Below are 26,589 nucleotides of genomic sequence, written 5' to 3' on the forward strand. Positions count from 1 at the left end.
TCAAGGCTAGCGCTCTACCACTTGAGCCACAGCGCCACTTCCGGCTTTTTTCTTTTTGCTTATGTGGTGCTGGGGAATCGAACCCAGGGCCTCAGGCATGCAAGCAAGCGCTCTACCACTGAGCCACCTTCCCAGCAGCTACTTCATTCTTTACCATCTTGCTAAATGGAAACACTTTTTCCTATCTAATGTTTAATTGGATTATTGCTTTCTTCTTTTTTTTTTTTTTTCTGCTGGCACTGGGGCTTGAACTCAGGATCTGGGAGCTGTCCCTGAGCTTTTTCACTGAAGACACTAGTGCTATACTGCTTGAGTCACAGCTCCACTTCTGCCTGGGCAGGCTTTGAATCTCTATCCATATATTTCAGCCTACAGGAGTGCGCCTCTGGTAGCACGCTTTGAATTTTGAGAACATTTGTGCCAGGGCTGGCCTCCAACCTTGATCCCTCAATCTTTGCCACTGCATAAGCCACCAGTGCCCAGTCAAACATGATTTTGATTCTTGTATTGCCTGCCTGTAGCTCACACCTATAATCTGGCTGGATTATTGATTTTTTTTTTTTTTTGGTCAGTCATGGGGCTTGAACTCAAGGCTTGGGTGCTATCTCTGAACTTTTTGCTGAAGGCTAGTGCTCTACCACTTAAGCCACAGGGCCACTTCCAATTTTCTGATGGTTAACTGGAGATAAGAGTCTCACTGACAGCCTGGGCAGCCTTCAAACCACTATTCTTAGATCTTAGCATCCTGAGTAGCTAGGATTACAGGTGTGAATCACCAGCTCAGCCCTATTGCTGTTGTGGATTCATTGTTATTTTTTCAGCAAGGCAGAAACACAGATTCCTGTATAGTTTGTATCTCCTACTGTTCCCATTGTCGGCTAGGGATATGATAGCTACGTTAATGACTGGTCTGCCCCAATGCTTACACTTTCTTGTCATACTGAATAAAGTCAAGAATTCAATGAAGTACCTTGTTCAAAAGCCATCTTCACATTGTCAGTAAATTCTTTCTGTTTAGCTGAAAAAGAAGATAGTCAACTTAACTTTTCAATTTACATAGGCTCATAATATGAAGACAACAGTTTGTGATCATGCTGCTTTAAATTCAAAGCAGGAAGCCAAGCACTGGTAGTTCATGCCTATAACTCTAGCTACTCCTCAAGAGGATGATAGTTAACTAGCAAGCCAGGGCAGGAAAGTCCAAGAGATTCTTATCTCCAATGAACCACCAAAAAAGTTGTAAATGGAGCTGTGGCTTAAGTGGTAGAATACGAGCCTTAAAGGAAAAAAGCTCCCAGGCACTGAGTTTAAGCCCCAGGACCAGCAAAAAAACAAACAAAACCCAACCAACCAAAAAAAACCCCCAACAAAACAACAACAAAAAACCCACACAAGGGAGAAGCTTACATTCAAGGTCATAGTTTTATAACATTTTGTCTCTACATATACTGTGGGGCCTGAACTCTGGGCCTGGGTGTTGTCCCTCAGCTCTTCAGCTCAAGGCTAGCTCTCTACCACTTGATCCACAGTGCTACCTCTGGCTTTTTCTGCTTATATGGTGCTGAGGAATCAAACCCAGGGCCTCATGCATGTAAGGCAAACACTATACCACTGAGCCACCTTCCCAGCCCCTACTGTGACAGTTTTTATTTATTTTTGCAATGTAGGGAATGAAGTTAGGGTTGTACAATCTAGGCACCTAGCTATATTCTCAGTTATTAGTTTTATAGCTTCTGAGTGATAAGATACAGGTGTACAGCTGATATTTAATGCAGCCCTCAGACCATGAACAATCTGAGGACAATCATCAATGTTTACAAAATGGCTATGAAAAAAAAAGAGGAATTTCAGCAAGGAAAAAACTCCTTTTTTTGTCGTAGTGGGGCTTGAACTCGGCCTGGGTGCTTATTCCTCAGCTCTTCAGCTCAAGGTGAGCACTCTACCACTTGAGCTACAGCACAACTTCTGGTTTTCAAGTGGTTTATTGGAAATAAGAGTCTCATGGAGGAAGTGGCATTGTAGCTCAAGTGGTAGAGCGTTAGCCTTGAGCTGAAGAGCTGAGGGGCAGCGTTCAGGCCCAGAGTTCAAGCCCCATGACCAACAAAAAAAAAAGACCAGACAAATCTAAGCCAACAACTCTCCCGAATATACAGTGGATCAAAGAATTCTAATTTGAACTTAGGTCCATTGGCTTATATTTTGGGGCTGGGAAGGTGGCTCAGTGGTAGAGCGCTTGCCTTGCATGCATGAGGCCCTGGGTTCGATTCCTCAGCACCACATAAGTAAAAAGAAAATAGCCTGAAGTTGCGCTGTGGCTCAAGTGGTAGAGCGCTAGCCTTGAGCTGAAGAGCTGAGGGACAGAGTTCAGGCCCCACGACCAGACGCCCCCCCCCAAAAAAAAAACCCAAACCAAGTAGGGCGCCGGTGGCTCACACCTGTAATCCTAGCTGCTCAGGAGGCTGTTCAAAGCCAGGCTGGGCAGGAAAGTCCGTGAGGCTCTTATCTCCAATAAACCAGTAGAAAACCGGAAGTGGCTCTACCCAAGTGGTAAAGTGCTCGCCTTGAGCTGAAGAGCACAGGGACAGTGCACCCCGGCCCAGAGTTCAAACCCCATGACCAACTAAATAAATAAATAACAGCAAGAAGAAAACAATTTTAGAAGAATTTTTCCAAAGACTTGTGACTTCCATATTGAATGAAGGCACAGCGTTTTGTGAAAAAAATTGGTCTGAAAAGCATAAAGCTGGCAGCCTGATCTTCCTCTTAGTTTTTAAGCCCTACAATAAATCAAAGCTTTTGTTTTGGTCTGTCGTGGGGCTAGAACTCTAGGCCTGGGCGCGGTCTCTGAGCTCTTCAGCTCAAGGCAAGAGCTCTACCACTTGAGCCATAGTGCCACTTTTGGCCTTTTCTGTTTATGAGACGCTGAGGAATCGAACCCAGGGCCTCATGCATGGGAAACAAGCACTCTACCGCTGAGCCACCTTCCTAGCCTCTCAAAGTCTTTTGAATGAGAATTATGAACTTCCTTCATAACTAATTACAGTGTTCATATTTAAGCAAGTTTCCACAGGAAATAAAAATCACAAATCCAAGGAGCTGGTATTCTCATGATAGCTAGGTAAAGCATTACAGCACAGAATGAACTTCAGACTTTCTTCACTATGCACACCTTAATACACCCAGAGTGAAACATAAAAACAGCTACCTTGCTGGGAATGTGTCTTAGTGGTAAGAGTGCTTGCACGAAGCCCTAGGTTCGGATTCCTCAGTACCACAAAAACAGAAAAAGCTGGAAGTGTTTTTGTGGCAAAGTGCTAGAATGCTGTCTTTGAGCAAAAAAAAAAAAAAATCAAGGAGAGTGCCCAGGCCCTGGCCCTACAACCATCACCAACAAAAAAGCTACCTGAGAGGCAAACTCTCTACAAAACTTTTTTGTGGCTGGGGCCGGTGGCTCAAACCTGTAATCCTAGCTACTCAGGAGGCTGAGATCTGAGGATCACAGTTTAATGCCAGCCCCCCACGGGAAAGTCTGTGAGACTCTTATCTCCAATAAACCACCAGAAAACCAGATGTGGCGCTGTGGCTCAAGTGGTAGACATGGCACTGTGGCTCAAATGGTAGAGCACTGGCCTTGAGCTGAAGAGGGCAGGGACAGCGCCCAAGCCCAGAATTCAAGCCCCACAACCCACCAAAAAAAAAAAAAAAACAACAAATTTTGTTTTATAGTAATCAAATGCTTTCCAGCAAAATGTGCAACTCATTTAACAAATCTGCTTTGCTGCCTAACTTCAATTTACTAAATTCATCATAGCAAGTGAGAAATTCATAAAGTTAAAACTGGTTATACTAACCACCATATTAGATGGCTCCAAATGCATAATAGTCAAATGTGACCCTCTAAATGGATTATACCAGGTTCTTTCCATTTTATTCAAACAAAATACATTATAAATTCCGTAGAAGCACTTCCCATCTTAAAAAACAAACAAACAAAAAACACAAAGCTTCTAATCACCATCAGAAGGTGATGTTCAGGTTAATGTTTGCCTTAAAGCCACTGTCTGCTTAATGCTATCAAAGGTGACCCTTATCCAAGGGATGAGATCTGAGGATCGTGGTTTGAAGCCAGCCCGAGCAGAAAAGTTCATGAGACTCTTATCTCCCAATTAACCACCCAAAAGCCAGAAGTGGAGGTGTGGCTCATGTGGCGGAGGGTCGGCATGGAGAAAAAGGTCAGGGACGGTGTCTGGCCCTGAGTTCAAGCCCCAGTTCCCGCAGGCCCGCTCCCGCGCCCACCCACGCACGCACACACAAAAAGGTGATGTTTACTTAGTCCTGTTTGCCTTCGTGCTGCTTCTGTGAGCCTTCGTTCCAGGCTACATACACAAACCGCGCCAGCACGATGTGAACCGCCACCACCGCGACGATGGCAGCATAAAAATCACTGTCTCTGTTGGACATCCCGAGGGCGCCTCGGAACACGCAGGACGTGGTCGCGAAGTACAAGCCGATGGGAACCGTGATGATCAACGCGGTGAAGACCAGGAGCGTCTTCAGGCTGGACGGGAAGAAGTCTTCGTTCCCGAACGCGGGTGGCTGCAGGGCGTTCAGCGTCACTTTGTCCACGCGCTCCATGCTGTCGCCGAGGCGTGGGGAGCGCCGGCCAGCAGAGCCTCGGCGCGCGTCCGGTCCGGACCCGAGGCGCCGGAAGTACTCGAGGCTTTTTGCGGGACCCTCGCGGCGGAACTTTGGTACAAGTCTCGGGGCCAAACAGGCGGGGCCCGGGCCGGAAGTGCCCCTGCTTTCTGCGCGGCGCCGAGGGATGACGTAAGATGCCGGGGGCGGGGCTGGCCCTGGGAGCTTGAACTCAGAGCCGGGGCACTGTTCCTTAGCTCGTCTGTCTTTCTCTTTCCTCTTTCTCTCCTTTCTTTCTTTCTGTTGTGGGGCTTGAACTCTGGGCCTGGGCGCTGTCCCTCAGCTCTTCAGCTCAAGGCAAGCACTCTACCGCTTGAGCCACAGCGCCACTTCCGGTTTCTTGTGGTTTATTGGAGATGAGAGTCTCACAGACTTTCCTGCCTGGGCTGGCTTTGAACCACGATCCTCAGATCTCAGCCTCCTGAGAAGCTAGGATCACAGGCTGAGCCACCGGCACCCAACTGACAGACACATTCTTTACATGTTTCTCATTAAACCCCAGATATGGCGTCCTATAGTAGTTAAAAGTAACAGATGGCGCATTTTATCTTTTACCTTGCACAGTGGATTCAACGTCTGCCACGGCATCTTCACTTTCAGCTTCTGCGAGTTTTTCATTTATTTCCATTATTTCCATGAGGAACTGATTATCCATTTCATAGTCTGTTCCTTCGGGAATCTCTATTCCATGGAGCTTTAGCTATAAGGGCAGAAAATAAGTTTGATTCAAGAAACTAAGGCCAGAGAGGTAATAATCTTAGATGTGGGAAGAACTTGAATATCAGTGCTAGAGCTCTAGAGTAGCAATTAGGAGGTTCTAAATTCAAAGCTTAAAACTGAGGGTGGGAGGAGAGTGAAAAAGATAAGGTTGGGAAATCACCTTACAAGATATAGTCCTCTGCTCAGGGGAGCCAGTAGGGTCTTATAGGCATCATTCACCAGAGTGGAATGCTTCTCTGAGAAGTCCTTTTCAGTCTGTTAGTGGAGATGAAGACAGTCTTATTATCATTGGACCCAGCCCTTTGTAACATGCTGATGGGCAGGCATCTAAGAAAGTATGGCCAAAATAAAAGTGGTGTTTGGTGAGGTATATCCATCAACCAATGGATTCTAAGTTGTCTGGGAAGTCAGATAAAAGCTGTAAGTGACATCTCCGGACTTTAGCTGGCTGGGGATCTTGCCACAGGTGGAGGTGGTAGGCAAACTCTGTTCCTGATCATCACTATAACCACAGGCCACTGCCTCTCCCCAGTGCACACAAGTTGGGGAAAAATTGGGGGTCCCAATAAACTACCTGAGACTTCTGGCTGAAGAAATCTGGGTGGATAAGACGTTGTAGCTGCTGATACCTGTTCTGGAGTTTGGTGGTGTCAATTTTGAAGGATCGGTTGCTAGAAGGAAATTGGGAGACAAAAATACAGGGTTTGGGGGCTGGGAAGGTGGCTCAGTGGTAGAGCGCTTGCCTTGCATGCTCAAGGCCCTGGGTTCGATTCCTCAGCACCACATAAGCAAAAAGAAAAAAGCCGGAAGTGGCACTGTGGTTCAAGTGGTAGAGCGCTAGCCTTGAGCTGAAGAGCTGAGGGCCAGCGCCCAGGCCCAGAGTTCAGGCCCCACAACCAGCCCCCCCCCAAAAAAAAAAAACAGGTTTTTTTTTTTTTTGTTGGTCCTGGGGCTTGAACTCTGAGCCTGAGCACTGTCCCTCAGCTCTTCAGCTCAAACAGCTCACTTCCGGTTTTCTAGTGGTTTATTGGAGATAAGAGTTTCACGGACATTCCTGCCAGGGCTGGCTTTGAACCCCAATGCTCAGATCTCAGCCTCCTGAGTAGCTAGGATTACAGGCGTGAGCCATCAGCGCCCGGCTTGCCTATAATCTTAGCAACCCAGGAGGATGAGACTAAGAATCATCGTTGGAAGTCAGCTTGAGCAGACATATCCATGAGACTCTTATCTACAACTAAACAGCAAAAAGCTGGAAGTGGAGCTTTGGCTCAAGTGCCAGCTATGAGCTGGAGGCCCTGAGTTCCATCCCCAGTACTGGCAATAAAACAAACAAAAAAAAACCCTGGAAACAATATTGCCATCTTGACAATTTAAAGGGTAATGTGATGCAGCCCATTCATTATAAGTGCTCAGGGATTGGGGAACATTATGTAGTTAAGGCAAAGGGACATTTGTGCACCTTCTCTTTCTTTCTTTCTTTTTTTTTTTTTGGTCCGGTTGTGGGGCCTGAACTCTGGGCCTGAGTGCTGTCCCTCAGCTCTTCAGCTTAAGGCTAGCACTCTACCACTTGAGCCACAGCGCCACTTCCGGCTTTTTTTTTCTTTTTGCTTATATGGTGCTGAGGAATCGAACCCAGGGCCTCAGGCATGCAAGGCAAGTGCTCTACCACTGAGCCAACTTCCCAACCCTTCTCTGTCTTTCTATTGGCTAGGTCCCTTCATCCCTGTTTCCCCAACCCTTTCTTTGGTATGGGGGGGGGGTTGGTTGCAGGGCCTAGGCAATAGCTTTACCATTGAGCCACATCCCTAGCTCTTTTACATTTTAACACAGGTTCTTGCTAAATTACCCAGGGTAGTCTTGAATTTGCAGTCCTGCCACCTTAGTCTCCTGAGTAGTTCAGATTACAAATGTGAACCAGCAGGGTGGGCCATGAATATTTAGAGTCCTCTCTTTGTATTGTTTTTTTTAGTTTATTTGTCAGTCCTGAGGCTTGAACTCAGGGCCTGGGCACTGTCCCTTAAGCTTCTTTTGCTCAAGGCTAACACTCTACCACTAGAGCCACAGCGCCATTTATGGCTTTTTCAGTTTAAGTGTTACTGAGGAATTGAAAGCAGATGTTCATGCTAGGCAAGCCCTCTACTACTAATCCATATTCCCAGCCCCTGTATTTTGTTTGTGTGTGTGTGTGTGTGTGTGTGTGTTGGTTGTGGGGCTTGAACTCTGGGCCTAGGTGCTGTCCCTCAGCTATTCAGCTCAAGGCTACCACTTGAGCCACAGTGGCACTTCTGGTGTTCTGGTGGTTTACTGGAGATAAGAGTTTCATGGACTTTCCTGCCTGGGCTGGATTTGAACTGTGATCCTCAGATCTCAGCCTCCTGAGTAGCTAGGATTACAGGCGGGAGTCATGGTGCCTGGCTCCTGTATTGGGTTTTTAAAGCTGGATCCCCATGTGCAGAATAGGCAAGGACTTTACTGCTGAGTTATGGTCCCAGTTTCCATTTTAATTTCTCTTCTTCTTCTCCTCCTCCTCCTCTTCCCTCCTCTTCTTCTTTTTGTTGGTCATAGAACTTGAACTCAGGGGCTTGGCCACTGTCCCTGAGTTTTTTTCAGTCAAGGCTAGCATTCTACCACTTTGAGCCACAGCTCCACTTCTGGTTTTCTGGAAGTTAATTGGAGATAAGAGTCTGACAGACTTTCCTGCCTGGGCTGGCTTCCAACCATCGACCTCAGATCTCAGCTTTCTAAATAGCTAGTATTACAGGTGTAAGCCACCAACACATGGCTAAAATTTTTATTTATTTATTATTATTATTTATTTTTTGTCGGTTGTGGGGCTTGAACTCTGGGTCTGGGCACTGTCCCTCATCTCTTCAGCTCAAGGCGAGCACTCGAGCCACAGCGCTACTTCTGGTTTTCTGAGTAACTAGGATTATAGGCTTGAGCTACTGGCGTCCAGCTATTATTTAAGTAGTTGTACACGATGTTTCAATTCAGCAAATCAGTTTACAAGTACAATGCATCTTGATCAATGTCACCCTATCAATTACTCTCCCTCCATCACAGCTTTTTTTTTTTTTGGTCCGGTTGTGGGGCCTGAACTCTGGGCCTGAGCACTGTCCCTCAGCTCTTCAGCTCAAGGCTAGTAGTGCTCTACCACTTGAGCCACAGCGCCACTTCTGGCTTTTTTCTTTTTGCTTATGTGGTGCTGAGGAATCGAACCCAGGGCCTCAGGCATGCAAGGCAAGTGCTCTCTCTACCACTGAGCCAACTTCCCAGCCCAGCTTTTTTTTTTTTTTTTGGGTCCGGTCATGGGGCCTGAACTCTGGGCCTGGGCGCTGGCCCTCAGCTCTTCAGCTCAAGGCTAGCGCTCTACCACTTGAGCCACAGCGCCACTTCCGGCTTTTTTCTGTTTGCTTATGTGGTGCTGAGGAATCGAACCCAGGGTCTTGAGCATGCAAGGCAAGCGCTCTACCACTGAGCCAACTTCCCAGCCAGCTTTTTTTTTTTTTTAATCTAGGATTTTTTCTACCTCCACAGCTTGCTCCATTTCCTCTCTGGTTCTGCCCACATGTTCCCACCTCTCCAGTCTCAACCTTCAGGGGAAAAAGGAGTAAAGAAGATCCCGCTTATTGGGCTTTTTCCCGCTAATTCACAATGCCCCTTAGATTTTGCCTACATTTGTGTGTGCACGAGCCTTTACTTCCATATATATTGTGGACTTACTTTTATGGTGTGGGGTTCGAACCCTTAAACATACAAGCTACGCAAGCACCACATTCCCAGAGCTTGTTCCTTACATAACCTTGGGCTTTATACGTCAGCACTTTCTTTTTTGGACGGGTAGAGTTTACTGGAGGCTTGAACTCAGGGCCATGCGTTTGCCTGGTCAGGCGCAACCTCGCAGGACATCACGCCTCCAGCCATGCCAGCACCCCTTTCTTAAAGAGCTCAACCCAACGTCCCCATTTTTTGAGCCCGTTCCTTCCCTCAAGCTCGGGTCCTCGGCATCTACCCTTTGGCCATGGGCTCGCCCCTCAAGTCTCCCCTCGCAGTCACTGACTCAGTCGCTCCACGACTCTCTCCCCTCTCCCTTCCTCTACCTCCCTTCCAGAACATCGCTTCCAAGGGGTCGGTCTCCGCCCCTTCACTTCCTCTGTTTTCCGGGTACTTCCCCAAGCCCGCCTCTCTAGGGCTACGCCCACCTGCCTCAGGAGCAGTCGGGGTCCTTCAGAGCCGGCTGGGCTCTGTCCTTCCCTCCCCTCCTCTCCTCCATCCTCCCCCCCTTCTCTCCCCTCCCCTCCCCGACCCCTGACGTCTCCCGGAGCCCGCCCGCCTCCCGGCACCATCGCTTGTACCAATCCATCAGGCTGAAGTAGTCTCGCGTGGGGTCAGGAGGCTGCAGCGCGCGGCACCGCGGGCAGAAGAACCCGTCCCCACGTCCGGTGTCCCCGCAGTGCCAGCATCGTGCCCAATTGCTTCCCGCCTGAGAGGCAGCATGGCTGCGTAGCAGTCGCCTTCCGGGGACCCCAGCCGGCTGCAACCCCCTTAGCCGAAGCGAGGCCCCGGCCTTCCAGACCCACATCTGGTTCAGCGGCCTAAGTCACCAGGGTCACTACTGCTGGAGAGGCAGTGATGGACCCGACGAATACTGCTGATTGGCTGTAGAGCTGAGGGGGCGGGACCCGCTGGGAGGGGGTGTATGGGAAACCAGGATGTTGAATCTCGTTCCGCACTCTACAACTACAACTCCCAGCGGGCATCGAGGCTACGCGAGGCGGTACAATTCGTCGCATCTCATTGGGCTGGCGGCGGCGGAGGGCGTTTTGATTGGTTGAGGGTGGAGTTTGTATTTGCAGGTTTAGCGCCACACGGCTTAGTTGGGACTGTGGGGACCTTGCGGTTTTAGGTGGGCTGTCGTGGTGAGTGAGTCATCATTGGGAAATTTCTCTTGGGTAGTTAGGGGTTCGGATCCTGACTTCAGAGCTTTGTGCAAGTGGGACCTTTCAGACTTCCTCTTTGTATGGATTTTTGGGCTGTTGGGGGAGGGAGTGCGGAGGCGACTCTTCCTTCCTAAATAATCTAGATGTAAACACACTTTTCCTGCTAATTAACGGGTTGAGCCACTGGTCAGGACATATAGGATGAGAAGGAACAGTTGCTCTCTTCAATCAATCAGAAATTACGTTGTAAAGAGTTCTAGAAATGCTAGTAATCGTTACAATTCTCTAGATCCAATCCCTCAAACACTCCCAGTTCCTGGGCTACAGGAATTGGGAGAGCCCTGGTGGGTTCATGGATGTCCCCAGTGACCATAGTTAGGGTGAGAGATGAGGTCCCGAGGGTAGAGAAGAGGGAACTAGCTTTCCTTCGGACTATTTGAAGCAAAGGTTGGAATTCTTTTTTTTTTCAGTCTGAATTTTTGCTGCGGTTACTTTTCACTACAGGCCTTCCAAGAGCAGCATACAGTTGGCATATATTAAAAGGGGGAGGAGCCCTGTATTTCTCACTTCATTTAATCCTTATGATTTATCTGCTTGTTTTCAGATGAGAGGAACGGGCTCAAGGCAATTGTGAGCTATTTAAAGTAATATTGACTTTAGACTTGTCTGCTTCTAACCTCTTTACGTGTGTGTGTGCCGGTACTGGGACTTAGGACCCTCATGCTTTCCTTTGGCCCTTTCACTCGAGCCTGATGCTCTACCATTTGAGCACCACTTCCAGTCTTCTTTTGCTAGTTAATTGGAAATAAGAGTCTCACCGACTTTCCTGCCCTGCCTGGCTTTGGTCCTCAGCCTCCTAAGTATCTAGGATTACAGATGAGAGTGAGCCTCTTGTGCCTGTTTGTTTTAGGATTTCTTTTATCTTGAAAGCTGTGTAAATGCAGTTGGTCTGGAATAATGTTTATAAGCCTAGAGTTTGGGGAAGAATGAGGATAGGAGGAAGTCTAATAGGTAGGTGGTAATGGAAAGTAACTTGGATTATCTACTGGTGGTTCTGTTTTAAGAGTAAAAGTGACCATCAAATTCATTTGGGTGGGAGCTTCTGTTTAGGTCTAACTCCTTCACTTTCCTTCCTGGCCACTAAGCCATTTAGGAAGCTGTTATTCCAGCCCTGTAGTTAGCATCACAAAAGGGTTAGGTGGGTTGTTTGGGAGAATTGTCTTTTCTACTGCTGGTGGTGACTAAGCATCTTTGAAGTCGTGGAACCGGGAATGAGCCAACCAGAATTGGTTCCTAAACTGGGCAGCTGCATGGGAATAAAAGGAGAGTAACTGAAAGACTTTGTAAACCATCTCCCAGCTGTGGTGGAGGAATACTTTTTCCCTGTCTTCTTTCCCAGCCTCCTGACCCTTCCTCTTCTTTCCTTTTTAAAAATGTATGTGGGGGCTGGGAAGGTGGCTCAGTGGCAGTGCTTGCCTTGCATGCCTGAAGCCCTGGGTTCGATTCCTCAGCACCACATAAGCAAAAAGAAAAAAATGCCGGAAGTGGCGCTGTGGCTCAAGTGGTAGAGCGCTAGCCTTGAGCTGAAGAGCTGAGGGACAGCGTCCAGGCCCAGAGTTCAGGCCCCATGACTGGACCCAAAAAATAAAAAAATAAAAATAAAAATGTATGTGATCCAGGCACCTGTGGCTCATGCCTGTAATCCTAGTTACTCAGGAGGCTGAGTGTGAGGATCTCAGTTCAAAGCCAGCCCGGGCAGGAAAAGCTGTGAAACTCTTTTTTTTTTTTTTCGGTCGGTCGTGGGGCTTGAACTCTGGGGCCTGGGCGCTGTCCCTCAGCTCTTCAGCTCAAGGCAGGCCACTTGAGCTACAGTGCCACTTCCGGTTTTCTGGTGGTTTATTGGAGATAGGAGTCTCACGGTCTTTCCTGCCCGGGCTGGCTTTGAACCTCGATCCTCAGATCTCAGCCTCCTGAGTAGCTAGGATTACAGGCGTGAGCCACCAGCGCCCGGCAAGCTGTGAAACTCTTATCTCCAATAAACCACCAGAAAACCAGAAGTGGTGCTGTGGCTTAAGTGGTAGAGTGCTCACTTTGGGCTGAAGATCTGACAGCGTCCAAGCCCAGAGTTCAAGCCTCACGACCGACAAAAAAAAAAAAAAAAGTATGTGAACTTTAAATAAATGTACTGTTGATTATATTACCAAGTTTAATTCCTAATTAAAAAAAACTTTAATACAAATTCTTAGGAGCCTTCCCTTCACCCCGTTTTCACTATTTTTTTTTTTTTGCCCATCCTGGATCTTGAACTCATGGCCTGGGCACTGTCCTTGAGCCTCTCTGTGCTCAAGGCTAGCACTCTACCACTTGAGCCACAGTGCCACTGTCGGCTTTTTCTGTTTATGTGATACTGAGGAATGGAACCCAGGGATTCCTGCATGCTAGGCAAGCAAGCACTCTATCACTGAGCCACATTTCCAGCCCCTTCACTACTTTTATTTGTAACCTTCAAGTAATATCTTTTTGTATCTTTGCATGTGGTTTATGGTTACTAGACAGCAAACTGGTCCTGATGAAAGTGGTCTTATAAAAGACTCAGCTTAGAAGAACTTTAAATCTGGACAATGGGATTAAAATCCTAAACAGGCCTTTACTTTTTGTAGAGCACGTTTGCTGTGGGTTCTTTCTTAGCCATCAAAAGTACTGCTGTCACCAAGCACCAGTGGCTCACACCTGTAATCCTACCTACTCAGGAGTCTGAGATCTGAGGATTGTGGTTTGAAGCCAGCCTGGGGCAGAAAAGCCCTTGTGAGACTCTTTAGCTCCAATTAACTACTCAAAAACTGGTAGTGGTGCTGTGGCTCAAAGTGGTAGAGCACTAGATTTGTGCAAAAACAGCTCTGGGCTCAAAGTGGTAGAGCACTAGCTTTGTGCAAAAAGAGCTCTGGGACAGGGCCCAGGCCGTGAGTTCAAGCCCTATGACTAACAAAAAAATTTATATATATGTATGTATGTATTGCTGTTCCTCCTTTTTTTTGTGTGTTGCTCTTAGGCTTGAACTCAGGGCCTGGCCTCTGTCCTTAAGTTTTTGTGCTCAAGGCTAGTGCTCTATCATTTGAGCCACAGTTCTACTTTCTGCTTTTTGGTGGTTACTTGAAGATAAAAGTCTTCTGGACTTTTTAGCTAGGCTGACTTTGAGCTGTAATCCTCAGATCTCATCCTCCTGAGTAGTTGGGATTACAAGTGTAGCCACTGATGCCTGGCCCCCTTTAATTTTGGTGGTGCTGGAGAACCAACCTGGGACCTTGTACATGCTAGGCAAGTCCTCTACCACTGAGCTACACAGTCCCAGCCCTATTCTTCACCCCCACCTTTTCTTGTGTGTCTTCTTTACCTCTCTGGGGCTTGAACTCAGGGCCTAGGTTTCATCCCTTAGCTTCTTCTCTCAGAGCTGTCAGTCTATCACATGAACCATACCTCCACTTTTGATTTTTGCTGTTCTGTTGGAAAGAAGAGTCTCAGACTTTTCTACCCAGGCTGGCTTCAAACCTCAATCCTCAGATCTCAGCTTCCTGATTAGTTGGGTTAAAAGGGCTTGAGTCACTCTTCATTCTTTACTCAAACTTCAAGTCTTGCTCCTTAAAACTCACCTTATTGTTGGTCATTTGCTTCTTCAGATCATAATGTCCAGAGAGAAGGATGCGGAGAGTCAGCAGTCCCAGGGCAGCACCTCCTCCCAGGCCCATGGCTCTAGTGCCTCTTCACAGTCCCAAGGCATCTTCCCCCAGTCCCAAGGCTTTTCCCAGTCCCAAGGCACATCCAGCTCCTCCACCAGCACCGCACCCACCTCCAGCCAGTCTTCTCACTCCAGCTCTGGGACCATGAGCTCCTTAGAGACAGTATCCACTCAGGAACTCTATTCAATTCCTGAGGACCAGGAGCCCGAGGAGCCTGTTCCTGCCCCTTGGGCTCGATTATGGGCCCTTCAGGATGGATTCTCCAATCTTGGTAAGACGTTGGGTTATATATAGTACATTGTGTTATTCAGAAAAATAATTCTAGAAGGTTGTTGCAGCAAAAAATCTTAGAATGCTCAGGAATGATTCTGGAGTTTGGAGATGAGGCAAGAAAAAAAACGAGAGAAGCAGTGATGGGCAGCCTTCCACCTGCTGTGGACTCCATGTTTTCTTTTAGTAAATATCCGTGAAGCCTTCACAATGTGCTGTCCATCTGAGGCGAGCCTGTGGACCTCTTTCTATCCATGCAGTCATGCATGCTTGCATGACTTCTGCCATAGTTGTTCTGCTTCAAACCATCAGTGCGGTTCAGAACAGGGAAATCCAGGTTGGCATGGAACTTGTGATCTTCCTGCCTCAGCCTCTCTATGCTGGGATTACATCTATGTCCCGCCATGCCTGCTAGTCTTTGTGTTTTGCAAAGCATTTTAGTGTAGGCATACTTATTTCTGCAAAGACCTGCCATTATTGGTTTGATAGAGATTGTGTTGATTTGTAGTCAGATGGAGGTATTGCCTTAACAATAGTCAGTATTAGGGCTGGGAAGGTGGCTCAGTGGTAGAGCGCTTACCTTGCAATGCATGAGACCCTGAGTTTGATTCCTCAGCACCACATAAGCAAAAAGAAAAAAGCCGGAAGTGGCGCTGTGGCTCAAGCAGTAGAGTGCTAGCCTTGAGCTGAAGAGCTGAGGGACAGCGCCCAGACCCAGAGTTCAGGCCCCACAACCAGACCCAAAAAAACAAACAAACAAAAAAAATAGTCAGTATTTCAGTTCATGCATATATTACACACACATATACACACACATATAGACTTTTAACTTTTTTCGTGTTTTGTAGTTTTCAGAATGCAAAATTGGCACCTTTTTAGTTAAATTTGCCTGTGTGTTTTAGTACGTTTTTGCTTTTATTAATGGAATTATTTTTAGAATTTTATTTTAGATTTTTTTCATTAGTAATATATACAAGTTCAACTAGGATTGTTTTTTGGCAGTATCAGGTTTAAACTCAGGTCCACTTGCTTGCTAGGCAGGTACTCTACCACTGAGCCATGCACTCACCTACAAATGATATGTAATTATCTGTGTAGTAGAATGTTGAATAGGAGTGAAGAGAGTTAACATCCTTGGGCTTGTTTCTGATGCTAGGGGAGCTTTCATTTTTACTACTAAGTATGGTGATATCTGGATATTTTGTAAGTACCCTTTCCCAAGTTGAGAAAGCTCCCTTTTATTTATTAGTTTTCTGAGTATTGTGACTATTGAGATGATCTTGTTTTTCCCATGGGTTTGAGTGTCATGTACTAAATTAATTGATTTTTCAGATATTAAATTAGCTATACTTTCCTGGTCTAATAGAGTGTGTGTGATATGTATATATAGTGTATATATAGTATATATAAAAAATATATATGTATATATAGTGACGTCTTGCCGAGATTGATCTTTTTTTTTCTGGGGCTTGAACTCACGGTCTTTGCACTGTTACTGAGCTTGTTTTGCTCAAGGCTAGCACTCTTCCACTTGGGCCACAGCATCATATCTGGCTTTTTCTGTATATGTGGTACTGAGGAATCAAACCCAGGGCTTCATGTATGCTAGGCGAGCACTCTACACTAAGCCATATTCCCTGCCCCCAGGTTGATCTTGAACTTGTGAGCTCAAATGATCCTCTTGCTTCAGCCTCCAGAATAGCTAGGACTATATAGCCTTGTACCACCACACCTAGATTTTCTTTTCCCCAATACATTGCTGGATGCAGTTTACTGCTATTTTGTTGATGATTATTGTATCTGCATTCAAAAAAGATTTTGGTTTATAGTTTTTTCTGATGTTTTTGTCTGGTTTTGGTGTGTGTCACCATTTTGCTGGCCTTAAGTCAGGCCTATTTCTTGGAAAAGTCTGAGAAGAATAAGGAGTAATTTTTTTTTTATTTTTTTGGTCGGTTGTGGGACTTGAACTCTGGGCACTGTCCCTGAGCTCTTCAGCTCACAGCCAGTGCTCTACCACTTGAGCCACAGTGCCACTTCCGGTTTTCTGGTGGTTAATTGGAGATAAGGAGTCCCACAGACTTTCCTGCCTGGGCTGGCTTCGAACCAGGATCCGCAGCCCTCAGCCTCCTGAGTAGCTAGGATTATAGGCATGAACCACTGGTGTCTGGCCGCTTAGTTTTTTTTTTCTTTAAATTGTGAAAATACCATACAGAGGGGTTACAATTACATGAGCAAGGTAATGAGTACATTTCTTATCAAGCATTGTTGCCTCCTCCTTTGTTTCCCCTTACCATCCCTTCTCATCTCCTCCCCCTTCCCCCCAGATGTAGTTTTTGTTTGTTTTTTGCTGGTCCTGGGCTTAAACTTGGCCTGGGCACTGTTCCTCAAGGCTAGTGCTCTACCACTGGCCACAGCGCCACTGCCCAGAATGCAAAGTTCTTTATCACCATGAATGGGGGAAAAAACAGAGAAATTTCAATGGTTGCTTGCTATTTCATGGTTATCCATAAGTCACACTTATTGAACTCTCTGTATTAAATATTTGTTTTTGGCTATGTTGGGGAGCATGTGTCAGCTGGAGGAGGGGGAATGGAGGCCATAAATGTGGGTGAATATGGTTGGAGTACTTTTACGTGTATGTATAAAAATGGAACAATGAAACCTATTGAATTGTTTTAAAAAGTGGGGATGAGTAGAGAATGATAGAGGGGGTGAGGCTGATGATGTCCATTGTCTGCATGTATGGAAATGTCACAACCAACTCTCCCTCCCTTGAGCAACTAACATGCTAATAAAAATGTTAATTTTTTTCTGGAGCATAAAAGAATATAATAGGGGATGAATATGATCAAAGGACATCATATTTATTTTTCATCACTTATTTCTGTATTTATTTTGGTGTTGGTACTGGAGCTTGAATTCAGAGTCTGCGCACTATTTAGCTTTTCTAATTAAGCCTGGTATTCTTCCACTTGATTCATACCTCCAGTTCTGACTTTTTTTTCTTGCCAGTCCTGGGCTTGAACTCAGGCCCTGGGTATTGTCCCTGTGCTTGTTTTCCTGCAGGCTAGCACTCTTCCACTTAAGCCATGGACTTGAGTCTCATGGATTTTTCTGCCCTGGCTGACTTTGAACCACAATCCTTAGATCTCAGCCTCCTGAGTAGTTAGGAATATAGGTGTGAGCCACAGGCATGAACCACTGGTGCTAGACTTTTTTTTTTTTAACTCAATTTGTATGAAAGGGTTGCCAGCTCATAAGTTAGGTAATGAACACATTTATTTTTTAAACAATATTATTCTGTCCCTCAGTTTCCCCCCCTCCTGTCCCTGCTCACTAGTTACATAGTTAATTTTCCACATAGTGTATACTGAATAGCATGACTACATTTTTCACACTTTTTTTTTTTTTTTTTTTGGGTTGGGTTGTGGGGCCTGAACTCTGGGCCTGGGCGCTGTCCCTCAGCTCTTCAGCTCAAGGCTAGCGCTCTACCACTTGAGCCACAGCGCCACTTGCGGCTTTTTTCTTTTTTGCTTATGTGGTGCTGAGGAATCAAACCCAGGGCCTCAGGCATGCAAGGCAGGCGCTCTACCACTGAGCCATCTTCTCAGCCCACACTTTTTTTTTTAATGTGCCCATACTGAGACTTGAATTCAGTACCTACTCTCTTATACATCTGGCACTCTTACCACTTGGGCCATGCTTCCAGTTTGTGGTTGGGTATTAAACTGAAGCTTTGAGCTAGGTGATACCACAAAGCCACCTTCCTTAAAAAAGAAATCCTGCTAATGGAGTCTGTACTCCCTTTCAGGCGGTTTTCGTCCCATAGATTTTCTGAGCACTTTGAAGGGTATGTGATACATGAAATTCAAGTGTCTGGCATGTGCTTTCCTATTCCAGACTGTGTTAATGACAGCTACTGGTTTGGGAGGGATAAAAGCTGTGAATATTGCTTTGACGAACCACTGCTGAAAAGATCGGATAAGTACCGGACCTATAGCAAGAAACACTTCCGGATTTTCAGGGTAGGTCACCAGTGTCCATTGATATGGATTGGGGGGAACTGATGGCTCTTGGGTATCTTCCTTCTATCAAGTCTCTGCTGTTAAAACTTGGAAATAAAATATTCTGTTTCAGGAAATGGGTCCTAAAAACTCTTACATCGCATACATAGAAGATCACAGTGGGAATGGAACCTTTGTAAATACAGAGCTTGTAGGGAAAGGAAAACGCCGCCCTTTGAGTAACAACTCTGAAATTGCACTTTCACTATGTAGAAATAAAGGTAATCTTATTTTACGGCTACTGGATTAAATAAAAACAAAACACCTCCTATGTGAAAGGAAAACTGACTTTGTGTTCTTATGGCATATGGCTTAAGTAAAATCAAGTAAGTTAATATTCAAGATTTAACCCTGGTGTCTTGGTTATATTTTTGAGTTATGAAAAAGTTGTATCCAGGGTAGGGTATACCCTAGATGCCTTTCATCCCAGATACTTTGGAGGCATAGATTAGGAAGTTTGCAGTTAAAGACCAGCCTAGGGGCTGGGAAGGTGGCTCAGTGGTAGAGTGCTTGCCTTGCATGCATGAGGCCCTGGGTTTGATTCCTCAGCACCACATAAATGGAAAAAGCCAGAAGTGGCTCTGTGGCTCAAGTGGTAGAGTGCTAGCCTTGAGCTGAAGAGCTGAGGGTCAGCGCCCAGGCCCAGAGTTCAGGCCCCAAGACTGGCCAAAAAAAAGACCAGCCTCAGCAAAATATTGGAGATATTCCTGTCTTGAGAAACATGCCAGGCATGGTGTTCATATCTGCCATCTCTGCTATTTGGGAGGTATAGGTAGGAGGATCATGGTCCAAACTGACCATTGGCAAAAAACAAAACAAAACAACAACAAAAAACAACCCAGGAGACCCTATATGAAAAATGGCCGAAAGCAAAAGAGGCATGGCTTAAGCGTAGAATGTCTGCTTACCAAATGAAGTTGAGTTCAAACCCCGATACCACCAAAGAAATGAATAAGTAAAACAAAATATAGTAAAATAAAGCAAGTAAAATAAAAACTTGTGTTCAGAGAGGTTTGTTTTTTTTTTTGTCAGTAGTGGGGCTTGAACTCTGGGGCTGGGCGCTGTCCCTGAGCTCTTCAGCTAAATGTGAGTGTTCTACCACTTGAGCCACAGTGCCACTTCTGGTTTTCTGGTGGTTAATTGGAGATAAGAGTCTCACAGACTTTCCTTCCCCGGGCTGGCTTTGAACCTCGATCCTCAGATCTCAGCCTTCTGAGTAGCTAGGATTACAGGCGTATGTCACTGGTGCCTGGCTTCAGAAGAGGGTTTTTTTTTTGTTGTTGTTTAATAGATTGGATTGGTTTTATTTAAAGCCATACACTGTCAATTATATTATGCTGATTTTAGTTCATTGATAGATTCAGTTTATACACATCAGTCTTAGGTATCTGAATTGTTTCAGGCTACTAATTTTATTCATTCTCCCTCCCTTCCTTCCTTTTTCCCACTTTCTTCCCTCCCTTATTCTTCCCTTCATTTCTTTGTTCATTCATTTTGAGGTATACTTACTAAGCTCCTTTTATATCCCAGGCACCAGGCTGTGGATATGTCTCTGAGTTGTCAGCCCCACTGTTTGTCCTTTTACTCTGCTGGGTATCTTACATGGCAGGCAAATGCTTTGCAAATGACCCCCCCCCCCCAGCCTTCTACTGCCGTGAATACCACATAGTAACTCTGGTAACAGGAGATGTTCACTGCTCTTATCAGGTAGCATTTTACAAACACCTAAAATTTTATGAATACATATCTAAAACAGTTATTCAGGTCAAAATCTAGAATGAACAACTGAAAAAAAAAGTGACTTACAAGTTGAGCATGATGGAGTATACTTATAATCCCAGCTTTAGGAGGTGGAGGCAGGAGGATTTTGAAATGAAGTGCCAGACTGGACTATATAATATGACCCTGCATAAAATTCCAAAAAGCAACCTTTTTTTGTTTAGTTTTTTGTTGTTTATGTGATTCTGAACCCAGTGCTTCATGCATGCGAGGCAAGCACTCTGCTATTAAGCCACATTCCCAGCCCCCTGCACAATGTCTTACAGAGTTAAAAGTCAAGCTTGATGTCTACATTTAGGCAACTGAGTTTCCCTCTGAATGAAGCAGACTTTGAAGTTTGGAATGATACATGCTCAAAGCTCACATTTATCAGTTCTCCCATGTTGCTGGAATCAGAGGCTAGAAATTAGTCATGCCTGTAATCCTAGCTACTCAGAAGGCTGAGATCTGAAGATGGTGGTTCAAAGCCAGCCCGGGCAGGAAAGTTTGTGAGACTTTTATCTCCAATAAACCGCTAGAAAACTGGAAGTGGTGCTGTTGCTCAAGCGGTAGAGCGCTTGCCTTGAGCACAATGACAGCGCCTGAGCCCAGAGTTCAAGCCCCACGACGAAAAAAAAGAAAGAAAGAAATTACCTGGACAGTTATTCCTGGCTTGAAATGTTTAGTAATTGTACACAGAATTGGCCAAAATTGGGTGGTTAAGTTATTGAATCAGTAGTTCTTTTGTAGTTTTGTTTTTGTTTTGTGGTCAGTACCAGGACTTGAACTCCAGGGCCTCATGTTCTTGCTCACATGTGGTGCTCTGCCTTGAATCATGCTTCCAATCCTGTGTTTTGCTAGTGAGTTGGAGTCTTTTGGACTTTTCTGCCTGGGTTGATTTTGTATCTGGTTTTTTAGATCTCAGCCTCCTGTGTAGCTAGAATTACAGGTGTGAACTGTTGGGCTTTGGCATGGGTTTTCTTTTTCTTTTCTTTTATCTTAGAGCCTAACAATTGGGGTGATAAAAGGGATTTGTTTAGAGAGTGCTATTTGTTTAACTTCCTGAAGAAGCTTAAGATAGTTGGTACTAAAAGATACCAGACGAATAAAAGTACTAGTGCCTGGGAGAAGATGGTAATACTAGTATGAAGACAGGTAGTCTAATTTTTACTGGGATGTGGACTTGACTAGGATAGCTTTCCTAGGCTAGATCATTGGCTTTTTGGTTCTGGGCCTTTGGTAATCTCTTGGTATTTTATTACAGTTGATTAGTATTCTGAAGTCCATGAACCTCAAAAGAATTAATGGTGCTGGTTTCTCACACTTTGGAGAGAACTGTACTGTATATTTCCATTAAAAAAATGGAAATTAGCTGGGTGCCAGTGGCTCATGCCTGTCATCCTGTCTACTCCGGAGGCTGAGATCTAAGATCGGTGGTTGGAAGCCAGCCTGGGCAGGAAAGTCCATGAGATTCTTATCTTCAGTTAATCACTAAAAATCCTTAAGTAGAGCTATGGCTCAAGTGGTAGAGTGTTAACCTTTCAGCAAAAGAAGCTCAGGGACAGTGCCTAGGCCCTGAGTTCAAGCCCTAGGACCAGCACAAAATAAAAAAGAAAAGAAAAAGGAATTTGACTTATTCTGTGATACTAGTTAGCTTTGCTGACTTACTCTTTTAGGATTACGTATTAAATACAACTTAAAACAGTTGTCTTATATTTTCTGTGGCAACTGGATTTTAGAACCACCTACCTAATTGGATGAATTAATACGCCCACTTTCTGCCCATTTTTCTCCTTAGTTTTCGTATTTTTTGATCTGACTGTGGATGATCAGTCAGTTTATCCTAAGGAATTAAGAGATGAATACATCGTGTCAAAAACTCTTGGAAGGTAAATTATTGTCCTTATATAACAAATTGCATTTTAAATCACATTTGTCATTAGTTTTTATAATTTGATATTACAATATTCATTTTTTTATTTATAAAGTGGCTACATGGCAGCTTTTTGTAATAGGTTTATTAGTTATTTTTAAATTAAATTAATAATACTATTATTCTTTTTAATTTTTTTGGTGCCTGTGCATGGGCTTGAACTCAGGGCCTGGGCACTGATTCTGATCTTTTTTGCTCAAGGCTAGTACTCTACTACTTAACCACAGCTCCACTTCTGGCTTTTTTGGTAGTTAATTGGAGATAAGAGTTTCTTGGGCCAGGTGCCGGTGGCTCACGCCTGTAATCCTAGCTACTCAGGAGGCTGAGATCTGAGGATCGTGGTTCAAAGCTAGCCCAGGCAGGAAAGTCTGTGAAACTCTTCATCTCCAATAAACCACCAGAAAACCGGAAGTGGTGCTGTGGCTCAAGTGGTGGAGCTCTAGCCTTGAGCTCAAGACGGGAGGGACAGTGCTCAGGCCCAGAGTTCAAGCCCCACAACAACCACCACCACCACCAACAACAAAAAGAGTTTCATGGACTGAACTGCCTGAGCTAGCCTTGAGCCTCAATCCTTAACTCAGCCTCCTGAGTAGTTAGAATTATCGGTGGGAAGACCAGCACCCAGCTTGATACTAGAGATCAAATTCAAGGTTCTGTGCATGCTCAGCAATTGCTGTGCCATTAATCTTTACCTACGTCTTTCTTTCTTTCTTTCTTTCTTTCTTTCTTTCTTTTTTTCTTTCTTTCTTTCTTTCTTTCCTTCTTTTCTTTTTTTCTGGTCCTGGGGCTTGAACTCTGGGCCTGGAAGCTGACCTGAGCTTCTTTTGCTCAAGGCTAGCACTCACTCTACCATTTGGACCACAGCACTATTTCCCGCTTCTTCTGAGTAGTTTATTGGAGATAGGAGTCTCATGAGGTTGGGAATGTGGCTTAGTGATAGAGTGCTTGCCTAGCATACATGAGGCCCTGGGTTTGATTCCTCAGCACCACATAAGCAAGCAAACAAACAAAAAGAGTCTCATGAACTTTCCTGCCTGGACTGGCTTCAAACTGTAGTCCTCAGATCTCGGCCTCCTGAGTAGGATTACAGGTGGAGCCTCTTGTACCTGGCTTGTACAATATAGTATAAGACCCTGGGTTCTATCTCCAGCATTAGCAAAAAAAAAAAAAAAGGGATTTAGTGATTATTAATGTATCCACAGGAGGCTGGGAAGGTGGCTCAGTGGTAGAGCGCTTGCCTTGCATGCTTGAGGCCCTGAGTTCGATTCCTCAGCATCACATAAGCAAAAAGAAAAAAGCCAGGAGTGGTGCTGTGGCTCAAGTGGTAGAGCGCTAGCCTGAAGCTAAAGAGCTGAGGGACAGCACTCAGGCCCAGAGTTCAGGCCTCACGACCCAACCTCCCAAAAAAAAAATGTTTCCATAGGATTGTGAATCATCACCACAATCTAATCTATTTCACAGCATTTGCACCTCCTATCAGAACACATGGTTATGGCTGGGAAGGTGGCTCAGTGGTAGAGTGCTTGCCTTGCAGGCATGAGGCCCTGGGTTCAATTCCTAAGCACCACATAAGCAGAAAAAGCCAGAAGTGGTGCTGTAGCTCAAGTGGTAGAGTGCTAACCTTGAGCCGAAGAGCTGAGGGAGAGCCCCCAGGCCCAGAGTTCAAGCCCCAAGACCAAAAAAAAAAAGAACACATGTTTACTGCATATTATAATGAGACTGTGAACTGTTCCCCTTAGCCTCATCTACTAGGGTTTTGGTTGCCAGTTGATGGGCTTTGGGAAATTGGTGCTGGTGGCTCAGGGTGCTGGTGGCTTATACCTGTAATCCTAGCTATTTAGGAGGCTGAGATCTGAGGCTTGAGATTCAAAGCCAGCCGGGCAGGAAAGTCCAGGAAATTTTTATCTGCAGGTAACCACAAGAAAAGTGGAAGTAGGGGCTGGGAAGGTGGCTCAGTGGTAAAGTGCTTGCCTGCCTTGCATGCATGAGGCCCTGGGTTCGATTCCTCAGCACCACATAAGCAAAAAGAAAAAGAAAAAAAAAAGAGAAGTGGAAGTAGAGCTTTGGCTCAAAGTGGTAGAGCGCTAGCCTTGAGCAAAAGTGCTTTAAAAAAAAAAAAGAGTTCAAGTCCCAGGATGGGCACAATTGTACACACACACACACACACAATTGTACACACACACACAATTGTACACACACACACAATTGCACACACACACACACACACACACACACACACCCTGTGAGCCAGGAGCCAGTAGCTCACACCTATAATCTTAGCTACCTAGAAGACTGAGATTGAGAAGATTGAAGTTCCAGGTTAGCCTGGGCAGAAAAGACTTTTATCATTCATCTCAATGGGAACAGTTGGGCATGGGCATAGTAGCCTGTGCCTGTCATTCAGCTTTGATGGAAAGCCTGAAGTAGGTGTATCCCTGTCAGGATATATATATCCCTGTCAGGGGCAGGAAGTGAGACCCTATCTCAAAGTAACTAGCATGCACAGGCATACACAGACAGACAGACACATAGATACAGGGAGAAGTGGCTCAGTGGTAGAGCACCTGCCTAGCAAATGTGAGGTCCTTAGTTCAAACTCCACTACTAACAAAACCAAGCAAATGACTGAGAATTGCTGTCTGTTTTTCTCTCTAGTGGTGCGTGTGGAGAGGTAAAACTGGGTTTTGAGAGGAAAACATGTAAGAAAGTAGCCATAAAGATCATCAGCAAAAGGAAATTTGCTATTAGCTCTTCAGGAGAAGCAGTAAGTATGGGATTTTACATTTCTTTTCAGCCTCAGGAAGACTTGACTAAAGCGTGATATAATCATTTATGAATAGAAAAAAAATCACTGAAAAAATTTACATTGAAAAATTTAAGTGTCCTTTGATTGATCTAGAAACTTTCATTTATAGATAATTTGGCTTCACAAATATTTGTCCATCTTAATATACATAGCAAGAAGATGTTTTTTCTTTCCTCCACTTTGAAATGTTATGACTCTTTTTACAATAATTGAAAGGAAATCAGAAAGAAAAAAAATACAGTTGTAATCCTGCCACTGTAACCCCAACAGCTGTTTTCAGTTTTTCTTTCCCTTCTAGCCTTGGTTTATATGATTTCACGTTTTTAGATGGTTGAAATCATATTGCATGTATAGCTTGGCATTCTGTCCCCCCCCCTTTTTTTTCCTGCTTGGTACTGGGGCTTAAACTCAGGGCCTAGGTACTGTCTTGAGGTTTGTTTGTTTTTGTGCTCAAGGCGAGGCTCTACCACTTGAGCTACAGCTCCACTTCTGATTTTTTGGTGGTTAATTAGAGGTAAGAGTCTTATGACCTTTCCTGCCTAGGCTGGCTTTGAACTACAATCCTCAGGTCTTAACCTCCTGAGTAGCTGGGCCAGCTGTCTTTTAACTTTTTCTCTCTGGCCTGGTGTTCTGTCACTTGAGTCCCAGCTCCACTTCTAGCCTTTTGGTGGTTAATTGGAGATCAGAATCTCACAGATTTTCCTTCCTGAGCTGACATTGAAATGATCCTTAGAAAAGCCTCCTGAGTAACTAGGTATTATAGGTATGAGCCACCAGTGCCCTGCTCTAGTGTTTTTTTTTGTTTTTAAGTTTTAAATCTTTTTGGTGACATTAGTGATCAAACCCTAGGCCTCATTCTTGGTAGGCAAATGCTCTACCACTGTGTTATATTCCCAGCTTTTACTTAAAGAGTTAAAAAATTACATTGTTTTATAGCAGCTATTCATCTTATAACATTTAAAAAACAAATCTACATTTGCTGAATGGGTGATGTTGCCAAACATATTGGTTTTTCCATGCATGACCTAACAAAGTAATATAAAACACAGCCCCTAATCACAGTTTCCTTTGCAGCCAGCTGTTTCTGGCTATTATACTTTAACATTCCTTAAAGATCTTTTTTTCCTCCCTAGACAATTCCATGGTCACATGGCAGGAGGAATTTCCTTTCTGTGTTCACCTCTCCTCTGAGATTCCGGATTTACTTTGCCTTTTGGGGAGAAGCAAATTATCTACTAGACTGTTAAAAATGTAGAACATGTTGCTTCTTAATTTCCCTCTTTGAATCTTTTATTTGACATTTTAGGATCTCTCTCTGTTAACAGAGTAACACACCCTGATTTGGTAATGAGTGTAAGGGCTTTCCGGAAGAGGCAGGCTTTTAAACTTAAACATCTGGGGCTTCTTAGCTCAAGTCCATTTTACATAAATATGTAATTCTATATCCTCTTTGCTCATGGAGGGTGTAGTTGGGAAGTTGAAGTTGAGTTACTCAATTCATCCTCTGGAATTGTGACAGAACAACTCCAGTTCGCTGAAGCTTGCTGTCCTCAGAGTCGAAGGAAACCAGTTGGCTTGCGATTGTTTAACTTGTGTCTGCTGATTATTGGAAATTTGAATTGACATTTTTTTAAGCATAGTTTAATTAAGCTCCTTTTTTTTTTTTTTT

At 44.8% G+C, this 26,589-nt stretch overlaps 2 protein-coding genes and 1 pseudogene across 2 annotated transcripts in view; 1 reads left to right on the forward strand and 2 right to left on the reverse strand.

Moving 5' to 3' along the window:
- LOC105984291 overlaps positions 1-4,913 on the reverse strand; it is a 9,326-nt pseudogene extending 4,413 nt beyond the window's left edge.
- Positions 1-10,043, reverse strand: part of Hscb (HscB mitochondrial iron-sulfur cluster co-chaperone) — a 14,517-nt gene extending 4,474 nt beyond the window's left edge. The window contains exons 1-5 of the mRNA XM_013014420.1: positions 9,771-10,043; positions 5,990-6,086; positions 5,581-5,670; positions 5,251-5,395; positions 971-1,018 (exon numbers count right to left, since the gene is read on the reverse strand). Of these exons, the coding sequence (XP_012869874.1) occupies positions 971-1,018; positions 5,251-5,395; positions 5,581-5,670; positions 5,990-6,086; positions 9,771-9,997 (607 nt within the window). The 5' untranslated portion in view covers positions 9,998-10,043. The remainder of the gene's footprint in view (positions 1-970; positions 1,019-5,250; positions 5,396-5,580; positions 5,671-5,989; positions 6,087-9,770) is intronic.
- A 239-nt stretch (positions 10,044-10,282) lies between these two features.
- Positions 10,283-26,589, forward strand: part of Chek2 (checkpoint kinase 2) — a 35,185-nt gene continuing 18,878 nt past the window's right edge. The window contains exons 1-6 of the mRNA XM_013014272.1: positions 10,283-10,331; positions 14,029-14,360; positions 18,260-18,384; positions 18,497-18,644; positions 21,980-22,070; positions 24,770-24,878. Coding sequence (XP_012869726.1) covers positions 14,036-14,360; positions 18,260-18,384; positions 18,497-18,644; positions 21,980-22,070; positions 24,770-24,878 — 798 coding nt within the window. The 5' untranslated portion in view covers positions 10,283-10,331; positions 14,029-14,035. The remainder of the gene's footprint in view (positions 10,332-14,028; positions 14,361-18,259; positions 18,385-18,496; positions 18,645-21,979; positions 22,071-24,769; positions 24,879-26,589) is intronic.

The sequence above is a fragment of the Dipodomys ordii genome, unplaced genomic scaffold, assembly GCF_000151885.1.
Source record: "Dipodomys ordii isolate 6190 unplaced genomic scaffold, Dord_2.0 Scaffold23, whole genome shotgun sequence".
Classification (NCBI taxonomy): Eukaryota; Metazoa; Chordata; class Mammalia; order Rodentia; family Heteromyidae; genus Dipodomys; species Dipodomys ordii.